General features: G+C 33.1%; 6 protein-coding genes, 2 long non-coding RNA genes, 1 other non-coding gene and 1 pseudogene across 12 annotated transcripts; 4 read left to right on the top strand and 6 right to left on the bottom strand.

Annotated features, from left to right (window-relative positions):
- Window positions 1–1,874: 1,874 nt before the first annotated feature.
- On the top strand, window positions 1,875–2,402 carry AT2G16620 (Protein kinase superfamily protein; the record flags this gene model as incomplete). Its single annotated transcript, NM_127214.1, has 2 exons — window positions 1,875–1,959; window positions 2,086–2,402. 2 exons carry the CDS (start codon window positions 1,875–1,877, stop codon window positions 2,400–2,402), a joined length of 402 nt encoding a protein of 133 aa, NP_179253.1.
- A 1,514-nt stretch (window positions 2,403–3,916) lies between these two features.
- AT2G16610 lies at window positions 3,917–5,380 on the top strand (annotated as a pseudogene; the record flags this gene model as incomplete). Its single annotated transcript has 1 exon — window positions 3,917–5,380.
- Window positions 5,381–6,037: 657 nt separating this feature from the next.
- Window positions 6,038–7,370, bottom strand: ROC3 (rotamase CYP 3). 2 transcript variants are annotated; one of them, NM_001084432.1, is made up of 2 exons: window positions 6,781–6,986; window positions 6,219–6,714 (listed from the first exon to the last, which is right to left on the bottom strand). In NM_001084432.1, exons 1-2 carry the CDS (start codon window positions 6,929–6,931, stop codon window positions 6,410–6,412), a joined length of 456 nt encoding a protein of 151 aa, NP_001077901.1. In that variant the 5' UTR covers window positions 6,932–6,986; the 3' UTR covers window positions 6,219–6,409. The 2 variants fall into 2 exon arrangements, with proteins under 2 accessions (NP_001318231.1, NP_001077901.1); NM_001335481.1 differs by having other exon boundaries at window positions 6,038–7,370.
- A 37-nt stretch (window positions 7,371–7,407) lies between these two features.
- Window positions 7,408–9,666, bottom strand: AT2G16595 (Translocon-associated protein (TRAP), alpha subunit). Its single transcript, NM_127211.4, has 8 exons — window positions 9,367–9,666; window positions 9,108–9,260; window positions 8,978–9,028; window positions 8,807–8,892; window positions 8,311–8,388; window positions 8,019–8,222; window positions 7,863–7,934; window positions 7,408–7,754 (listed from the first exon to the last, which is right to left on the bottom strand). Exons 1-8 carry the CDS (start codon window positions 9,428–9,430, stop codon window positions 7,707–7,709), a joined length of 756 nt encoding a protein of 251 aa, NP_179250.2. The 5' UTR covers window positions 9,431–9,666; the 3' UTR covers window positions 7,408–7,706.
- Window positions 9,667–9,710: 44 nt separating this feature from the next.
- AT2G16594 (Bifunctional inhibitor/lipid-transfer protein/seed storage 2S albumin superfamily protein) lies at window positions 9,711–10,019 on the bottom strand (the record flags this gene model as incomplete). The annotated part of the gene is made up of 1 exon (NM_001084431.1): window positions 9,711–10,019. The coding sequence occupies one exon, from the start codon at window positions 10,017–10,019 to the stop codon at window positions 9,711–9,713; it is 309 nt and encodes a 102-aa protein (NP_001077900.1).
- Window positions 10,020–10,468: 449 nt separating this feature from the next.
- On the bottom strand, window positions 10,469–10,728 carry AT2G06705. The gene has a single exon (NR_140165.1). It is a non-coding gene; the product is annotated as an other RNA (long non-coding RNA).
- Window positions 10,729–11,015: 287 nt separating this feature from the next.
- AT2G16592 (Bifunctional inhibitor/lipid-transfer protein/seed storage 2S albumin superfamily protein) lies at window positions 11,016–11,646 on the bottom strand. Its single transcript, NM_001084430.3, has one exon. It carries the CDS (start codon window positions 11,520–11,522, stop codon window positions 11,217–11,219), a length of 306 nt encoding a protein of 101 aa, NP_001077899.1. The 5' UTR covers window positions 11,523–11,646; the 3' UTR covers window positions 11,016–11,216.
- Window positions 11,647–13,438: 1,792 nt separating this feature from the next.
- On the top strand, window positions 13,439–14,009 carry AT2G00620. 2 transcript variants are annotated; one of them, NR_143648.1, is made up of 2 exons: window positions 13,439–13,478; window positions 13,594–14,009. It is a non-coding gene; the product is annotated as an uncharacterized misc_RNA (transcript). The 2 variants fall into 2 exon arrangements; NR_143649.1 differs by having other exon boundaries at window positions 13,439–14,009.
- Window positions 14,010–15,721: 1,712 nt separating this feature from the next.
- On the bottom strand, window positions 15,722–16,856 carry AT2G16586 (uncharacterized protein). Its single transcript, NM_001036280.2, has one exon. It carries the CDS (start codon window positions 16,142–16,144, stop codon window positions 15,983–15,985), a length of 162 nt encoding a protein of 53 aa, NP_001031357.1. The 5' UTR covers window positions 16,145–16,856; the 3' UTR covers window positions 15,722–15,982.
- Window positions 16,857–17,450: 594 nt separating this feature from the next.
- On the top strand, window positions 17,451–17,681 carry AT2G06695. The gene has a single exon (NR_140164.1). It is a non-coding gene; the product is annotated as an other RNA (long non-coding RNA).
- The last annotated feature ends 648 nt before the right edge of the window (window positions 17,682–18,329 follow it).

Genomic DNA, 18,329 nt, shown 5'->3' with positions numbered 1-18,329 from the left:
TAACAAAAGTTCCGTTTTATCACAATTATTAAATCTATCCTCTAAAGATGATAAATTTTGGGTTCAAAGCATGACAGCGAAATAACTTTTGCGCCTAGAATCGTATGGGTTGATTCGAGCTACGTAAATTGTTTGATGAGGTTCAATATCGAAATTGCACATCTTATTATATAAAGTACGGTTAAGAAACTTTTTTGACATATGTCAACATCTCAATGATATACCTGACATGTGTCATGATCTCGTGATTTACGGTTAAGATTTTGTATAAATCGAATTCAAATGTAATTTATTATATAAAGTACGGTTTCAAAAGTTACTAATTCACGAGATCATGACACGTAGTAAATCTAACGACAAGATGTTTACATATGTCAATAAAGATTGAACTTTTTTTTTCTTAAAAAAATAGAAAACATAAAAAAGTAAATAAATTTACATATATTAATTTTTAAGTCTATAAATATATAAAATCTTATTATATAAAGTACGGTTTTAAAAGTTAGTAACTCACAATATCATGACACATGTCAATCTTTAAGATTTTAGATTTTGACATGTGTTAGATTTTTTTTTTTTTTTTACTTTTTTCCTAAAGAAAATAAAGAAACTAAATAAATAAACATATTTCTAGATATTTAATTTATATGTCTATATCTAAAAAATTAACTTATAATTTTCTTAACTAAAATGGAAAACTAACAATAAAATGTAATGTATAGAATTAAATTATATTGATTAAAGTAAAATAGATATTTAAATTGTATTGTAAAATCGAATTTGTAAGATTGAAATTCCGGTTTACAAAGATTGACAAAATAGATAAGAAAACCTGAATGAGTCTTTTAAAAAACTATAAGAACACATTTAAATTTCATAAGCGATAATATTAGATACAAACTAAAGCATTTCCATTAGTGAGATACTCTCTGGGTTTCTTAAAAAAATATATATTAGTATTTTAATAAATATTAGTTATATAATTAGATTTTAATTATTAAAATAAAATTTGATCAATGGATGATAAACAAATGTCTTTGTAGGTTTCTCATAGTTTCTCAGTTAAGAGACTCTCTTCACTCTCTTTCTTACTTTTTGATTAAAACTATGAGAACACATTTAAATTTCATAAGCGATAATATTAGATACAAACTAAGAGCATCTCAATTAGTGAGATACTCTCTGGGTTTCTTAAAAAAACAGTATTAGTATTTTAATAAATATTAGTTATATAATTAGATTTTAATTATTAAAATAAAATTTGATCAATGCATGATAAACAAGTGTCTTTGTGGGTTTCTCATAGTTTCTCAGTTAAGAGACTCTCTTCACTCTTTTTCTTACTTTTTGATTACATTTTATTTTTATATTAGGTGGTTTCTAAATGAGAAACAATTGATGGAGATGGTCTAAACTCAAATTCATATAGATGCTTCGGAAACATACAAGTTTCATAAAGGTAGTGACTTTTGAAAGAGAAATGATTCAATCATGGATTTTCCGTTTTTTCCAAACCGCTAAATGCAATCAATTACGACCTAGGGCAAAGATCCTAATCCTAAACTTGAACTTCTACAAGGCAAATGAAATCATTAACCCATATGCATTTGCAAACGCAAACTAGATGCTATTAGACTCAATTCTAATAACAAAAATAAATATGCAAAGCTACCAGATTCTTTTTGGATTTTCAAACTTTTCAAAATTTTTGATTTATCTCAAAACATATCTATTGATAATGCAAGACTCAAAATGAAGAAATCAAAATATCTCCAAGGTCTTGCGAGAAAACTATATCCATAGAGACTTGAAGCCTTCCATACTTATAGGCTATAGGAGATGACATAAGAGCGAAGATTTCTGATTTTGGCTGTATGAAGCTCGTACTCGAGGGAGTAGACTCATTTGAGACATTAAGAGTGGTGGGAACCTTCAACTGTATTGATCCAGATTATGTTGGTAAATTAGATTATCATAATCAGACTTAATCTTCAGCTCATTATATGTATCAGTATTTGTGTTAATTTAACTATTTTCAAAATAAGGAAAAATATAAAAAATAATATTTTCGAAGTATATTTGTAGGTTCTAAGAGGGTCACAAAAAAAGCGGATGTATATGCATTCGAGGTGATTCTAATGGAGTTGATCACAGGAAGAAAAGCGAATTATGAGACTTTGAGTGTTGATGAACAAAATCTGGTCATGTGGTTACGTCCGAAGATTAAAATTTCAACATTCTTGAACTTGGTTGATGGCACCATAGCAACGGACAAAGAAACCATTAAGAGAATCAAGAAGATTGCAAAATTGGCTGAATATTGCACTTCTCAAGAAGTTGAAAGTAGACCATTAAGAGCATCAAGAACAAAATCTGGTAATGAAGTTACGTCCGAAGATTAAAGATACAAGTCATACAACATTCTTGAACTTAATAATATTACATTTTAAAAATAATAATATTAAATAATAGGAAACAAACAAGATTATCTGTTCATCAATGCTTTCAATGATAATTTGAATTATCTCAATAACATGGACATACATAACACTTTACAAATAATTTTATCATATTTAACTTATGTTTTGCTCATATTTTTCTTATATTTTGCTTAATTTTCATCAAAACTCTTTTTAATTATTTAAATTATTCAATAACTATAAGATATTGATAGAAGTGTAGTCACGTATACTGAAATTCATTCAAAAAATTTCTCAAATTAAATCCAGTTTCTAAAATTATTTACCAAATAAAATTATAAAAAAATGTGCAGGTTATCATTCTGAATTCAAGTACAATTAATAATATTTAATAAATATTTTATCTACATGTTTACATTTACAAAACAAAAGAGAGAGAGATTAATAATTCAGAATGTTTTTTTATTATTATTTACTAACGCTAAAAAGAAAACTTAACTGACTAAAATTTAATTTGTTTTTAAAACTATTCAAGATTTTGTGCATCAGTCACTTCTTAAAGATTCTGGAAATCGATTATGTGAAGGAAGTCTTATCAAAATTTGCATGAAAAAAATAAATATAATGGAAACAATATAATAGAAACATAAAAGCAAAATCTAACTTTGTTTTTCCGAGCCATCTATTTTTGTTTTCTATTTTTTTGTTTATTTTCACGGGTTATGAAAATTTTAAATCAAAAACCCGCATATATGCGGATCCTAATCTAGTTATTTCTATAAGATTCATCATATATAGTACACATGATATCTAAAGATTTTCTTACTTTAAATTAAATTAAGACTCAAGAGAATCACCATATATATTACAAGAAAACATGTGAGTAGCATGAAAATATTGCGTGGAAATAAATGTGTCGCTAAATTGCATGTAATTAGCGTGGAATTACCATCGCATTAACGATTCGACTCAATATCGTCGAAAATGTGTTTGGAAAATTTTCGTCGCTAATTCGAGGCAGATAAGCGTATAATTAGCGACGAATAAGGATGGAATAGTGTAATTCAACTCAACTTCGTCGCAAATATGCTTGGAAATAATTCGTCGCTAATTCGAGGCGGATAAGCGTCTAATTAGCGACGAATGTGAGTCGAAGTCAACAGCCAATCCAATTCATCGCAAAGTACATGCACATTTGGTGTGGAATTTGCGTGTAAAAATTTGACACAATTGTGAGACATATTTGAGACGAATATATATGGTAGGTGATAAACGTTTTAAAATGTGCTACCTAACTAGTTTACAATTCCTCGCAATATAGTCGCAAAAATTCGTCGCAAATAGATTTGTATGCCTATATAAAGTCACGTTGGGATGAGTAAGGAACATCACAATCTCTCTTCTTCAATATTAAACATTCTTCTTCAAATTTCGTTTTCAAATCTTTTCTTCTCAAATTTTATATTTCTTTTATCTTCAAAATAAATATATATAATATGTCGGCGTCTCACGAGATTTATATCCGGCGGGAGTGGATATATAAACACAAAGATGTTGATGGATCAATGACAAGAGAGTTTGCAGATAGGCTAGAAGAATTCATGATAAATGCAAATCAATTGTCAATCATGCAAAAAACTGGTAATATGTCTTGTCCATGTCGAAAGTGCAAAATTGGTCGCTATTTTCTGCCAAAACGGTCGCAAAGCATTTATATAATAGAGGGTTCATGGCAAATTATTATATTTGGTTTTGGCATGGTGAATGAAACGTCTACTAATTCTAGTTTTCAACATGAAAAGGAACCTAATATCACTTTTGAGCCCCAACAGTTTGATTATAATCAACAAAATCATAATAAATTTGAAGATATGGTCTATGATGCGTTTCATGAAACAACAACAATCACCGATAACCATGAGGAACCTAATTTAGATGCTCGACAATTTTATTTTATATTAGATGCTGCAAATCAACCGATCTACAATGGATGTAAAGAAGGAATGTCTAGATTATCTGTTGCATCTAGAATGATGAACATTAAAACAGATAACAACTTATCTGAGATTTGCATGGATTCATGGGTTGAATTAATTAACGATATTTTGCCAGAGGATAATTTAGCTCCTGAGTCATATTATGAGATGATAGATGTTTGCATTGATAATTGCATGATATTCTGGAAAGAAGATGATCAATTGCAGGAATGTCGATTTTGTGGAAAGCCAAGATATAAGCTAAGTTCAGGACGAATCAAGATCTCGTACCAACGTATGTGGTACCTTCCAATAACGGATAGACTTAAGTGACTATATCAATCAGAAAGAACATCTACATCAATGAGATGACATGCAGAGCATTCACGTTTAGATGGAAAGGTCACACATCCATCAGATGCAAAGGCTTGACAACATTTTAACACGGTACATTCTAACTTTGCAAGGAAGAGTAGGAATATTTATCTTGGTCTATACACTGACGGGTTTAGTCCATTTGGTATGTCCGGTCGGCAGTATTCTTTGTGGCCGGTAATCGTGACACCATACAATCTACCTCCATTTATGTGTATGCAGCGAGAATTTTTATCCTTGAGTATTTTAGTCTCTAGTCCTAAGCATCCTAAACGTTCTCTTGATGTTATCTTACAACCTTTGATCTATGAGTTACATCAGCTTTGGTATACCGGAGTTCGTACATTTGATTACTCACAACAACAAAACTTTACAATGCATGCAATGCTTAAGTGGACCATAAGTGATTTTCCTGCGTACAAAATGCTATCATGTTGGACTACACATGGCAGGTTATCTTGTCCTTATTGCATTCATCGGACAGATGCATTTCAACTGAAGCATGGTCGTAAGACAAGCTGGTTTGATTGTCATCGTCGTTTTCTTCCGATGAGTCATCTATATAGGAAGGACAAAAAAAAAATTCAAGAAGAACAAAGTAGTACGTGAACCTCCACCTGTACATGTGTCTAGAGAAGCCTTGCTTGAGCAGTTAGATTATTGGGGTGCTCAAGAAACTATTCTATGTGGGGGTAATTGGCACATCCCCGCCAATATGCTAGATGGATATCTAGTTAATCACAATTGGCAAATGAAAAGCATTTTTTGGCAGCTTCCTTACTGGAAGGATCTTATGTTGAGGCAAAGGATGTATTGCATATCGAAAAGAAAATTTTTGATAACATGATGCATACACTTTTGAATATGCAAAGACGTAGTAAAAACAACTTAAAAACAAGACTAGATTTGCTTGATATGTATATGTTCGCTACCTGATTTGCATCTTACAAGAGATGAGAATTTCAGTTCATATCTTTAGATTATCCCAGGAAGTAAAGATGACGCTTTTTGAATGGGTTAGATCTGATATCAAATTTTTAAATGGTTGTGTGTCAAAATTTTCAAAAAAAATTGTTGAAGAAAGCCAAAAAAATTTCGGATATGAAAAGTCATAACTGCCATTGTTAATGGGCCGTCGTTATAAATTCGTAGTTGGGCTCTAGTCTCAATTTCTTCCTCGTGTGCAAAAAACATAACCACATCGAAAAAGACTAATCTAATAAGAAAAATATCAATAAAACTGTACTCTATGATATCTAAAAGTCCGACAAATCACATCAATTCCACTTTCTTGTTCTAAAAAAATCTAATACCCATAGCAAACTGACAAAAAATTCATACTTCACCATATCCAAAAGACCAAAACCAATAAGCTTTAAGTCTTCTTCTCAGTCGATTTTTTTGTCTTTAATATGAATCTTGAACAATTCAACGATAATGAAAGCTTAAACAAAAATTTGGATCTCAAGATTTTATTCTCATTCTTCTTATTCAATGGTAGCCAAACTCAAAGTTTCACAACAGCAATAAACATCAAAATCCAAAAACATAAACCAGAAAACATCAAAGAGAAACAACACAAAGCTACCATTGGATCCTCAAGATCATCATCATCATCATCAACAATCTCAGACAGATCTAAGAAATCTGACCACAATCAGCAATGACAACAGGCTTAGAAGTTCTTCCAGAGTCAGATCCAACCTTCTCAATATCTCTAACAACATTCAATCCCTCAACAACTTGACCAAACACAACATGTTTCCCATCGAGCCACGAAGTCTTCTCAGTACAAATAAAAAACTGAGATCCATTCGTGTTCGCACCAGCGTTAGCCATAGACAAAATACCTGGTCCTGTATGTTTCTTGATAAAGTTCTCGTCTTTGAACTTCGATCCATAGATAGATTCACCTCCGGTACCATTCCCGGCTGTGAAATCACCTCCTTGACACATGAATTTCGGAATCACTCGGTGAAAGCTTGATCCTTTGTAGTGTAATGGCTTACCTTGTTTACCGATTCCTCTCTCTCCGGTACAGAGTGCTCTGAAATTCTCGGCGGTTTCTGGTGTTGTGTCGGCGTAAAGCTCCATCACGATACGACCGGCGGATTTGCCACCGACGGTCATGTCGAAGTAGACTTTAGGGTTTGTTGCCATTTCTTTTTTTCTCTGAGATTGATTGGAGAAGAAGATTAGGTTCTGTGATTGTGTGAAAGAGATTAGGGTTTTGGTAGTGTTTTATAAAGAGAAGGAAATGATTTTTGTGACCGTTGATTTTGACACGTGGAGGAAGATTGAAAGGGTTCGTGTTAACTGTGGTTAGTGTTGAATCTAACTAGGGTTAATAGTTGCGTGGATCCGAGGCAGAGAGAGAATATTGTGTTTTTTTTTTCTCTACCTTTTTACTGGATAAGATATTAAGTAGTCGTTTCATTGATTTATTTACGGGCCAGGAATATTAAGCCCAATGTCGTAAAAAGAAGCCCATTGGTTTGGAGATAAATAAGAGTTCCGATAATGTACATGTACTTAGCCCAAACCACTCTTAAATAATTGTAGAGACTGAGAGGATTAGCTTCATAGAGCATCATAATAGTCTAATGACACAACTCTCATATTTTAAACCTTGGATTATACGATATAATTTCCAAATACAAAATTTCAACCTATATTGTTAATCTAATGATTATTCAACTTTTCTTTACTATATACATGAACTTTCGAAAGAGAATTATCATTTTAAACAAAAGAAAATAATCTTGACAAATTACAAAAGTTAAAGAAAATTGTTTCCTTGCAACATCTATAGCTAGAGAGAGTAAAGAAAGCATTACAGATTCTGTGAAGTTATCTCTACCAACAACTGCAACGTTACTATCGTTCGTGTGTTTTCGGTTTCTTATCTCAAGCCCCCTAACAAAGCGTGTGAGATCTACTTCTTCTTCTTTGACTTACTCGAAGATTGAGTGTACGAAGTACCCTGCATTACACAATACATTGAGAGCAATGTATCAATACCAAAATGTTCAATACATTAAAAGTTAAAACCCATTATGGAGAAAGTTATTAGGTCTTGTGCAACGAATACCTCAAGCCATTCATCATGCGAAGCATCTTTAGTTGCGGTTCCAACTTCAACTTTTGGTGCTCTCTTTGTTTTCTGCGCAAAGCATTTTCACAGTAACCATTCTCAAAGTTAGTACCATGGAATGAAAGTGCGATAAGATAGCGAAATAGGATGTACCTTGGTCATATGCTTCAAAACATTTTGGATATAGATGGCGAGAAAAGCGATAACAAAGATTAAAAGACCACTAAGGAAGACTGACTCCATTCTGAAGAGAGGACCATCTTCAACAACTTCAATAGTTCCATTATAAAAGATGCTTTGGTATGGCTTACCATCTATCTCATAGATGATGGTGCCAACAAAATCAAAAGCACCCGCCTGCACGAGCAAATGGTTACCTCGGATTCTATTCTATATTTTAATGTCATCTTGGAGACTAGAAGAACTATATGATTAACAAACATACCTGCAGGAACTTGCTGACAGCAAAAGCATATGGCAAGGTAGCTTGAGCGGAAGTTGGCACAGACGCGTTGCTGAAACTCTACATTTAGATGATTCGACAAAATGACCAAATAATAAGTAGCAAACTTAAAGAGCAAAGGCCAGAAAAGGAAAAGAGGAGAAAACTCTATATTCAGCAAAAGCCATTGTAAGATTCTATATCTAGAAATGAAATGGAATATAGCTAGAGCCAAAGCAAGTATCTGGTATCAAAACATAAATGATAAAGATTAAAGGCTAGAGAGAGACTTTCTTGCATTTAGATACAGGGATGTAACAAGTTCAGGTATTGTTACTAAACCATGAATGACCTAACAAAGAGTGCATAGTGTGGAGTAACATGAGATGAGACAAAACAGGCAATGAAAAGAACCTAACAAAGGGAAAAACTAATATGGAAAGACAAGTGAGATCACACAAGCAATAAATGTGAGAAGAAGCAAAAGATGATTAATTACCAGAGCAGTGAGATTCTGAACAGCATTTTGATCAAAAGGAAGATGTAAACTGCCTTTAACAGCAACAATATCTACATTGGATTGACCTATTCATATAACCCAACCACAAAGTTAGAAACTTTATAGCTAACTTTGCAAGTAATCATTTGATAGAAAAATCACTTTCATTACCATCATTTTTCATTCCAACAAGCAGCTCAGTCTCAACTCCAGCTTTTATTACTACAGAAAATCAGACAAACCAAATTGAGAAGAAGCCTAATTTCAGAAATTAGATTAAAAACAGAGTAAAAATCTGTACTTTTTGCACTGTTCTTGGGGAAAACGCAAAGGGTTTCAATTCCAGGAGCTGAGGTAAGTTCCAAACCAAAAACTTCCTCTGCATCACTCTCTTCTTCACCAACATCAGAAACTTCGAAGCCAGAATCTTCCGAATCCGATTGGCACAAAGCAACTAAAAACAAACAAAACCCATCACAATGAATTCAAACAAAGATCATGTGAACAAAAACAGAGTAGAATCAGCAAATGAATGAACAAGTAGAAGAGAAAGGTGTTACCTTTGAGAAAAGGTGAGACAAGTAGAAGGAAAGCGAAGAAGAGAAGTCTAAAACTTGTCCTCATGATGGTTTTGAGATTGGTTTAGTTGAATTGATCTTCGTGGGTTGAAGTAAAAGGGCGAAGAAAGCAAGAAGACAGAGGTGCTTTTGTCTTTTGACGTGTTTATGCTTTCTTCACCGACGTTGACGAAGAACGACATATGAATGTGAGTGTGTGTGCAGATCGGATTTTGTAAACGACGTCGTTTTCCGACTTACCAATTTAGAAACACCTTGCCCATAGGTGTTATAACATTTTAGTACAAAGTGTCATAATTATGGCCGAGGAACATAACCTATAACCCCTATATTTTTGGACAATTGGGGACAGAAATATGGCAAAACCAGAATATTCTATGAGCAGCTGCGTTTAGATTCTGTTCCTTGGCCGTAAGGAATCTACACATGCATGATGTTGACTTTTTCATTTTCTCACAACAGCCTTTAGGCAGTTTGCCTCCGTGACCGTTAACTAGAAAAGGTTGGACGCAAGCTAGAAGATCCAGATTGCAAAATGGTAGCTCTTTTTTTGCACCAACGACTTTGATCGGAGAAGGAAATGATGCTAAGATCATCATGATGATGGCTATGAGTATCCATGGACTGATCTTCATTGCTAATGTATTAGTAACTCGAAATTACAATCAAAATAAGATGAGTTTACTTTGTAGAAATTAATAATCTTTGTTTTCTTCATTTTTTAGATGTCTTTAAATAGAAAATTGAGAAACAAAACAATATGGGAAGTCGGAGAGATGGAAGGATGGTTGTCCTATTGTTAGCTCTGTTTATGTGGAGTTTTATTCATTAAGGAGCTCGTCACGTGTCGTCAGCTGCTCCACTATCTCCTAGATATAGGACCCCATGTTCGGTCCCGAACTATACCATATGAAAGTATAAACTAGTATAGACTTGGATGACCAAAGTTGAGTCAATTATAATACATGGTGAAGTATGTATACTAGAAAGCAAATTCTACAAAACTCAAATAGACAGGAATAATAACTTAAATCCATTCACAAAATATCTGCTTGAAGTAGAACTTTGAACCATCTTGAATGGAAAGTAGAATAGAATTGAGGCAGCCACGGGATATCCACCAATGGTTTGATCCACAGAATCTAAGGTTCGAAGCTTGAATGGTCGGATGGATGAAGGTAGTGATGGGGATGGAAGTTTTGAATGAATCCACACTCACCATAAAATTTAACAAATAGATTGCTACTTTAGTTGTGTTATACAACTGTACGGCTTCTCACAACATCGTATATATGTACGAATGTATTTTAGAATACTGCCTTTGAGGAAAAGTGAGGCAAGGAGAAGGAAAGCAAAGAAAAAATGTATGATCCTTGTCGTCATGATGGTTTTCAGATTGGTCTTAAATTGATAGTGGTGGGTTGAGGGCGAAGAACGCAAGAAGACAAAGGTGGTTTTGTCTTTTTGACGTGTTTAATGCTTTTGGTGTTGACGAAACGACTTCGTTTTCACTTGTCAATTTAGAAACAGATATTACTAGCAGAGATCGATAACTCGACTTTTAAGGTACCCTGGAAAATGCTAAAAAGTCACAGGATCAAGTGATATCTGGAACACGTAAAATGTCACAGGATCATGTTTCTGTGTGTTAGTTACAAAGGTGGATAAAGTATTAATAATAATTTTCGCTTAAATGGTTATATGTTTCTTAAATGGTTGTGTATTGAAGCTCAACTTGTGTCTCTCGAGCTTCAATCAATCATGTCGTAGATATAGTCGAGGAACATAACTTATGTATAAAATAAATTAAGAAAAAACCATAACCTATATCTCTAGATTTTTGGACAATTAGGGACGGAAATTTTGCAAAACCAGAATATTCTATGAGCAGCTGCGTTCAGGTCACGTTCCTTGGCCATTAGGAATCTACACATACATGATGTTGACTTTTTCATTTTCTCACAACAGCCATTAGGCAGTTTGCTTCCGTGACCACGAACTTTAAAAGGTAGGACGCAAGGTAGAAGCTCCACATTGCAAAATGGTAGATCTTTTTTGGCACCGACGACTTTGATCGTGGCTGGAAATGATGTCAAGATTATGATGGTGGCGATGAATATCAATGGAATGGTCTTCATGATCTGATGAATTAGTAACTTGAAATTACAATCAAAACAAGATGAGTTTACTTTGTAGAAATAGTCTTCATTTTCTTCTTAATTATATTGTCTCTAAATAGAGAATTGAAAAAAACAAGAAAATATGGAAGTCGGAAAGAAGAGAGGATGGTTATCCTAATGTTAGCTCTCTTTAATTATGTGGTGTTGGATTCATTAAGGACCTCGTCAATCGTGACGTGTTGTCAGTTGCCCATCTATCTTCTAGATATAGGATCCGAATTACTAAGATATGAAAATGAAAGTATAAACTAGTATGGACTTGGATGACCAGAGGTGAGTCAATATATACATAGTGAAGTATATCACAACTAGAGAGAAAATTCTACAACAAAATGCAAAATCTCAAATAGCCCATGTAATTAGGTCTAAGCAAGTAGATTCCTATGAGACAAGTCCATAATATTAGCCCATGTAATTAGGTCTAAGCAAGTAGATTCATATGAATGGCCTTGTAAGAAACACCAATGGTGTTAACGTAGAGAAATTCCATTTGGAGAAACTCTCATTCTTTCCCCTTTTATGAAATCAATCTAAAAGTCAATCTAAAACAAAAACAAAAAAAAACAAAAAATCAATCTAAAAGTCAATTTGATATTGGTGTTCTAAACGAAGCTTTCCTTTACTTATTTTGCACTAAATAAAGCTCCATTAAGCTATTTCAACTTCTTATGTTATATATCCATCTTAACAAAGCTTGAATATATCTTGTTTTGATTCTACTCACTATCTCTGTAATGGACCACAAATCTCTTCTCTCCTCTTGTTCTCCTACATAAGTCGTAACATGTCCCTTTGGAACTAAGCCTAAATTTGGTGTTGACGAATATTGTGACTTCCGGTTTGGAAACGTAAATATATCGCATTAAACCCATCTTGAGTAACTTTATCAGATTGAGGAGGCAGAAGTTTATAGCGAAGTGGCTTGAAATAAAACAAATACAAGAGGGGTTTTTATTTATGATAATGCTCCTGAGTTCAAAAGAAGATACCTTTTCAAATTAACGAGAGTTACATTATGATCAAAAGGTGTGATACGTATACATTTTCAAGATGGGCAAATCTTGAAATGCAAAATAAAATAAAATAAATTTCTAAAGAACAATAATGTAATAAGCCCAAAACTTGTGGGCTGTTTGGATCATTCTGTTATCCATATGTGATCTGGCTAACATGGCTTAGCACATATTTTATAAACACCACATACTAAAGATGTGTGTATATATAAATAATGTGACTTTAATCAGACCAAGTGGGACTTAAGTCTTAACGATGACCTACTTTATAGTGATAGTTTATACTTTATACCATACTTTGAGAAATGAACCAACACATACGATGATCTGTCCTTTCCAAAACTAGGGGCCGTACACTGGTACGCATGAAGCGAAAGGTAATTGTTAGATGGATTTATTTTGATAAGTTGCAGCTTATATAATAGAAAGAATTATAGGGTTCATTTTTGATATTGCTCTTATAGTTACGTTTAATATCTGTTTTTAAATAAATTAATCTAGTAATTTACTAATTAATATCATAAATGCGAATGAAAATATAGCTTTCTTTATGCGTTTGCATTTTATACTTTTACAAAATTATATTATATGTCAATTTGCGTTTAGTTTGCGTTTATTGTGGAGTGAATATGAATGAGTGCACCACTATTTATCGTTGATGACTATATTTGGCAACGTTTAGAACAAAGTAATCCGGAGGACTAAATTATAACTACTACTAAAAATAGAATTACACAGAAAGAAATGTTTATGTTGCAGCTATTTTGGAGGCAATGATTAAAGTGACATAGGCACTCTTTTACTTATTGAGGCTCTATAAATCATGATCAATTATGAATTAACCACTTTTTCTCTATGCCATTGTGGATTCCAGCATTTTTCTAGTTTTTTATAGATTTAGGTACTTATAACTTAATACATCGACCGTTTTACCCTTTAATTTAATGGATTATTGACTTTACTCGTTATGTTTTTTTTTTCCTTCTCGTTTCGTTTATCACCGAACGATTGCGGAGATGTCGTCAAAGTCAATCGCTCTCCCATAAAATTCGATTATTTCGCTGGCTCTTCAATGACATGAAACCTACTGCTGAACTCACCATTGATGCTCAATTGCTTCTCCATCTCCTCAACCAAAATTTTGATTCAGATCCAGCGTCGTTGATCTTCTTCTTTGACGAAGCATGCGATTATCATCCATACCTTTTCTGAATTTTAATTTCTCGATGTAAATCAGAATTCTATCATCTCTCGTTTTATTTTTAAAGAGAAAGAAGGAAAATCATTAAAATCTTAATAGATTTGATTATTTTAAAAGCGTTTATGTATCCATTTAGGGTGTAGCTTTCTTCCATTAAAAACAGTTATTTGATTCTATTGGGTTGATTAGAACAAGGTTGTTGGTGTAGAGATGTTTGTGAGGTCATTGAAGAAGAAGAAGATGACATTGATTCAACTCTAGGGGTAATTTTGTCAATTCAGTTCATAGAAAATGCCTAACTCTATTAGCCCATTGTAAAAATGCTAAATTTCAAATTTTTGGGCCAAAAAGCACCTATTGCTCCCCTATAAAACAAGATATCTTTATCCTTCTTTCACTTTATCCATTATGCTATATAGCAAGTAACAAGAGGCTTTTGTAAATATGAGCATATTTTAACCCAAAAACTAGAATAAAAGCATAATTCACTTGGGCTTATAAGCCTGGGTACTTTTTAGTCCGTGAAATGACAATTTTACTCTCGAATTTGTTGATGATAATCCAGTTATTCTTCTCCGTCGTGAGACCAAAAACCTTCACCGTCTCCACCGACTCCAATCCTCTCCGTCGTGATAATCGATTTTTTTTTATTAACACTGACTCAACACTCAATTAAAATCATTACTTTCAACTCCATGAATATTGTTTCCTTCTCCTCCGATGACTAACACAATGTTTCTATGACCAACCTTTTTCGATGAATCCAATGGCATTAATTAAACAAGTTTTGATGAAAGAAATCTAAACCCTAAGGGATGATGTTTAGGGAACCCAAGGGCTCTAATTTTAGATACGGATCGAATCATCTAAACTGTAAAGGATAATATCTAAAGAACTCAGAATAATCATGTATACAATAACTAAAAAGCAAACCGATTGTGAATCATGAGCAAATCCTAAGTATTTTCATCAAAATCGCATATGATTCACATATGAGAAAAAGAGGGCAAATTAGTTTTTTAGAGAAAAAGATAGTACCCATCCTTATAAACACTCAGGAATATGTCTAAGTTCATAATAGACCATACTTTATCGTGGTTTTTCCATAATTGATCCCAAGTAACAACTCATCTATAATTTATATGAAGGGGACATATTGCATTTATCTTCCCTAAAAGAGTTTCTTATGTCAAGAAAAAAAACATTTGACAAATTTGTCTTAAAATAATCAAGGGCAATTCTTTCTTATAATATGCAAGCTATTAACTTTAAACATACGTTTTCTATTTATTTTACAAAAATTGCTATCCCTTTTTATATGTTTGTGGCAGTATTTAAGAAAGTGTGCTAGGCGGCCGTCTAGGCGTCGCCTAGACGATATGCGCCTTTGTACCGTTTCCACTTTCTTAAAATCGGTTTTATTAGGCACTCGAGTAAATTTTTGCGGACTATGCGGATTTTAAATGGATTAGACGGTCATTAGACGGATTTAGGCGGGTTTGGCGGATCTAAATGTGTCTTAATATTTTAAAAATGTTTTTAAAATAGATATTTAAAGTTGTGTTTAAAGACACCTATATTTTTCATTATTTTATTTTATTTTAGTCTAAAATGTTAAATTTAAATATAGTTTCAAAGTTTTGATAATTTTTAGCTTTTCATAATAGATTGTCAACATTTAATGTATTACTATATAAATATATATTATTTTGTTATAAAACCGTTTAAACCGCCTAAAATGCCTAAATCCCGACTAAATGTTTTAGGCGCTAGGCGGAGGGTCACCGCCCGCTTAGCGCCTACCGTTTTCTTGAGTACTTGTTTGTGGTTGAATTAGTACGTATTATCTCTCGAGTACTTAATAATTTTAAATTTCATCAAGTCGATTTCATATAAAGTAGAGACTAGAGAGCATATACTCTAAATGAAGATCTGTTGGTAATTTATTTGCAGGAATGACTGATCAAAGTAGTAAATAATTTGAGTTATTCCTTCAACTTTTCAATAGCGACCATACATCCCAGATTCGAGTAACTTCTATTTTTAACTCTTCAAGTTATCTCTAAAAGAAAATTATGTTTAAATCACATTAGATATGTGTATATTTAAGTGGGCTATAATTGAGTAATAAGTGCAACAGAAGACATGGATGGTTAAAGAAATATCTGGTCCAAAAGATGAAACAGAAGGAACAGAGTGTGACATCATGAACGTGCACCGTAACTATATATGTCACAAACCATGGGCGTACAGTTACACAACCAATAGATAAGGTTGATCAAGTAATTAGGCATATGCCATTTGTAGAAAGCTAAAGAGTGTAGGATCGATATGCATATTGAAGTGAAGAGTAACATGGCGTTCATGTGCTCACAGCTAATTAACCTCAAGCACACTTAATGTCATCATCCTACAAAACTACCAAAATAAGACCAACATCTTTTTGTTTAGCCAAGCACTTTCCGCCTAAAGCACCAATGCGAGCAAGGCAACAAATGCGATGACGAGAGGTGAACAAGCGCCGATGTTTGTGCCCACGACTTCCCCACGAAGGAGAAGCCGCGGGCAAAAGTGTAAACCAAACTCAACAATTCCTTCAAATTAGGTACGAAACACAGGCCCCGGAACTCATCATCGAGCGTAACATCGCCCGTGAATTAACTGAGAAGGATAGGTGGTAGGTAGTTCGATGCGCGAGCATGGAGCCTACGAACACTAGCTATTCGATCACCACTCATACGCCGAACGTTCAATTAACTCAAAATCATCAATCGTTCCAACTAATCTACCGAAGTACTCGGCTAAGAAGAAAGAAGACGGACGAATCCGAGCCAAAGCCGTACAAGCGCGAGATACCTTCGGGACAGCCTAGGCGGATCCATGCTTTCCAACGAAGCACGCCCATCCAACCTAGGCGAGACAAGGGTTCACATTTCGTTCATCACCCTTGGCCGGCTTTCGAACAGCCGGACTCCCATCAAAAGATGGTTGCCAAGAACATCTTCGTTACGGTTTGCTAATTCTCGGAATAACATCAACAAAACTAGGAAGGTTTAAAAAACCCACGGTAGTATGAAGTGATAACTTTCTCGGCCCTTAGGGAATCTCCAACCCATCCCTATTTTTGTCCCTAAACTCTATTTTTGCCTCTATTTCACTCCAATCCATCTCTATTCTTATCTCTATCTCTATTTTTTCTCTATATATAGAGATAAAAAATAGGGATCTCTATTTTTTCCCCTTTTTTCCTTCTAACAAATAGAGATCTCTATTTTGAGAAACCATTAGAGTAAAAATAGAAATCTCTATTTTTTCTTCTATATTTACAAGAAAAAATAGAGACAACCATTGGAAATGGTTTAACAAATAGAGAACTCTATTTTTGAGGAACCATTGGAGTAAAAGTAGAGATCTCTATTTTTCCCTCTAATATTGAGGAAAAAATAGAGACAACCATTGGAGATGGTCTTAGTTTAGTCTTCTATCCATTTTCTATCCATTTTCTATGCATAATTAAATTCGAATTTTCCTAACTCTCTCATTTTTCGATGACCAAGTGATAGGCCGGTTGAACTACCAAATTTACAAGAGAAAAATTAAGTGCATTGATTTAAATTGCTCAATAGATTTGTAAGGAATTATTTACATAAAATAAAATAAAATAAATGACATAATGGAATCATGTCCTCTTGTGTTCCAATATTCACGTTTCTTCGATCCATTTTCTGTCATTTGGCTGATTTTTCTTTCGTAATTTATATAACGAAAAAATAAGCCAAAATTAATTTTATTGTGACCAAGAAAATATAAGACGTGTTAAAAAAAAATTGTAGCAAATTTGGAGAACATGTATGCTAAGATCTGCCTTCCGACCAGCTCCAGACTTGTGTCTGTCTTTGCATTAAGGGTTTTGAAAGCCATTTGGTTCATATAAGACAATATTTTCGATTTCATGAATTCATTTTTATTTAAGCTTTTATTTTTTTGGTTTGGTTCAATTGTCCTGCTATTATATATTTTTCTTTCATTTTTATGTTGTATTATACCCGTTGTTTAGTACGGTTCAATTTTCTTCTTTTGTTTTTTCTTTAAATTACTACACTATAGTAATTGATCACTTAAAAACTATTGATTACTTAATATATCTTTGAAAATACATTTGACTAGTTGTTTGTATTAGAGTTTAGTTTTTATTTTTGGTAAAATTTTATTTAAATTTTTTTTAGCAACAACATGTTATTGACAAATTTCCAAAGGTTTTAGTAATCTTTTTAACTCAAGAAAAAAAATATTTTATTGAAAAATAACAAATTATTCAAGAAGCATCATTATGGACGCATTAAAAGGTATTTTTAATCATTTTTAAAGTGAATTTTATTATTAAAAATATATGTTTTATATGCCAGGTTTTTAGATATATATATTGAGATCACTATTTGGAGAATGGATAACAGGTGGGTGCCATGTACCCCTAAGTTAATGCCCTTTTTAAGCTCTCATTGAGATCACTATTTAAGAAAGGTTTCAACTATTTGCTTGGTGCCCGTTTTA

This window comes from Arabidopsis thaliana, chromosome 2 (genome assembly GCF_000001735.4).
Source record: "Arabidopsis thaliana chromosome 2, partial sequence".
In the NCBI taxonomy this organism is placed as follows: Eukaryota; Viridiplantae; Streptophyta; class Magnoliopsida; order Brassicales; family Brassicaceae; genus Arabidopsis; species Arabidopsis thaliana.
The sequence above is the reverse complement of the archived record's forward strand: the minus strand, read 5'-3'. Positions and strand labels throughout refer to the sequence as shown.

Coding starts and splice junctions, on each gene's coding strand:
- ROC3 (NM_001335481.1), bottom strand. CDS start 6,931: ATGGCAACAAACCCTAAAGTCTACTTCGACATGACCGTCGGTGGCAAA.
- AT2G16595 (NM_127211.4), bottom strand. CDS start 9,430: ATGAGGACAAGTTTTAGACTTCTCTTCTTCGCTTTCCTTCTACTTGTC. Junction 9,029..9,107: donor CCCCAAGAACAGTGCAAAAA/GTACAGATTTTT, acceptor GATTTTCTGTAG/TAATAAAAGCTGGAGTTGAG. Junction 7,935..8,018: donor TTTTGAAGCATATGACCAAG/GTACATCCTATT, acceptor TGCTTTGCGCAG/AAAACAAAGAGAGCACCAAA.
- AT2G16592 (NM_001084430.3), bottom strand. CDS start 11,522: ATGAAGACCATTCCATTGATATTCATCGCCACCATCATAATCTTGACA.
- AT2G16586 (NM_001036280.2), bottom strand. CDS start 16,144: ATGAACGCCATGTTACTCTTCACTTCAATATGCATATCGATCCTACAC.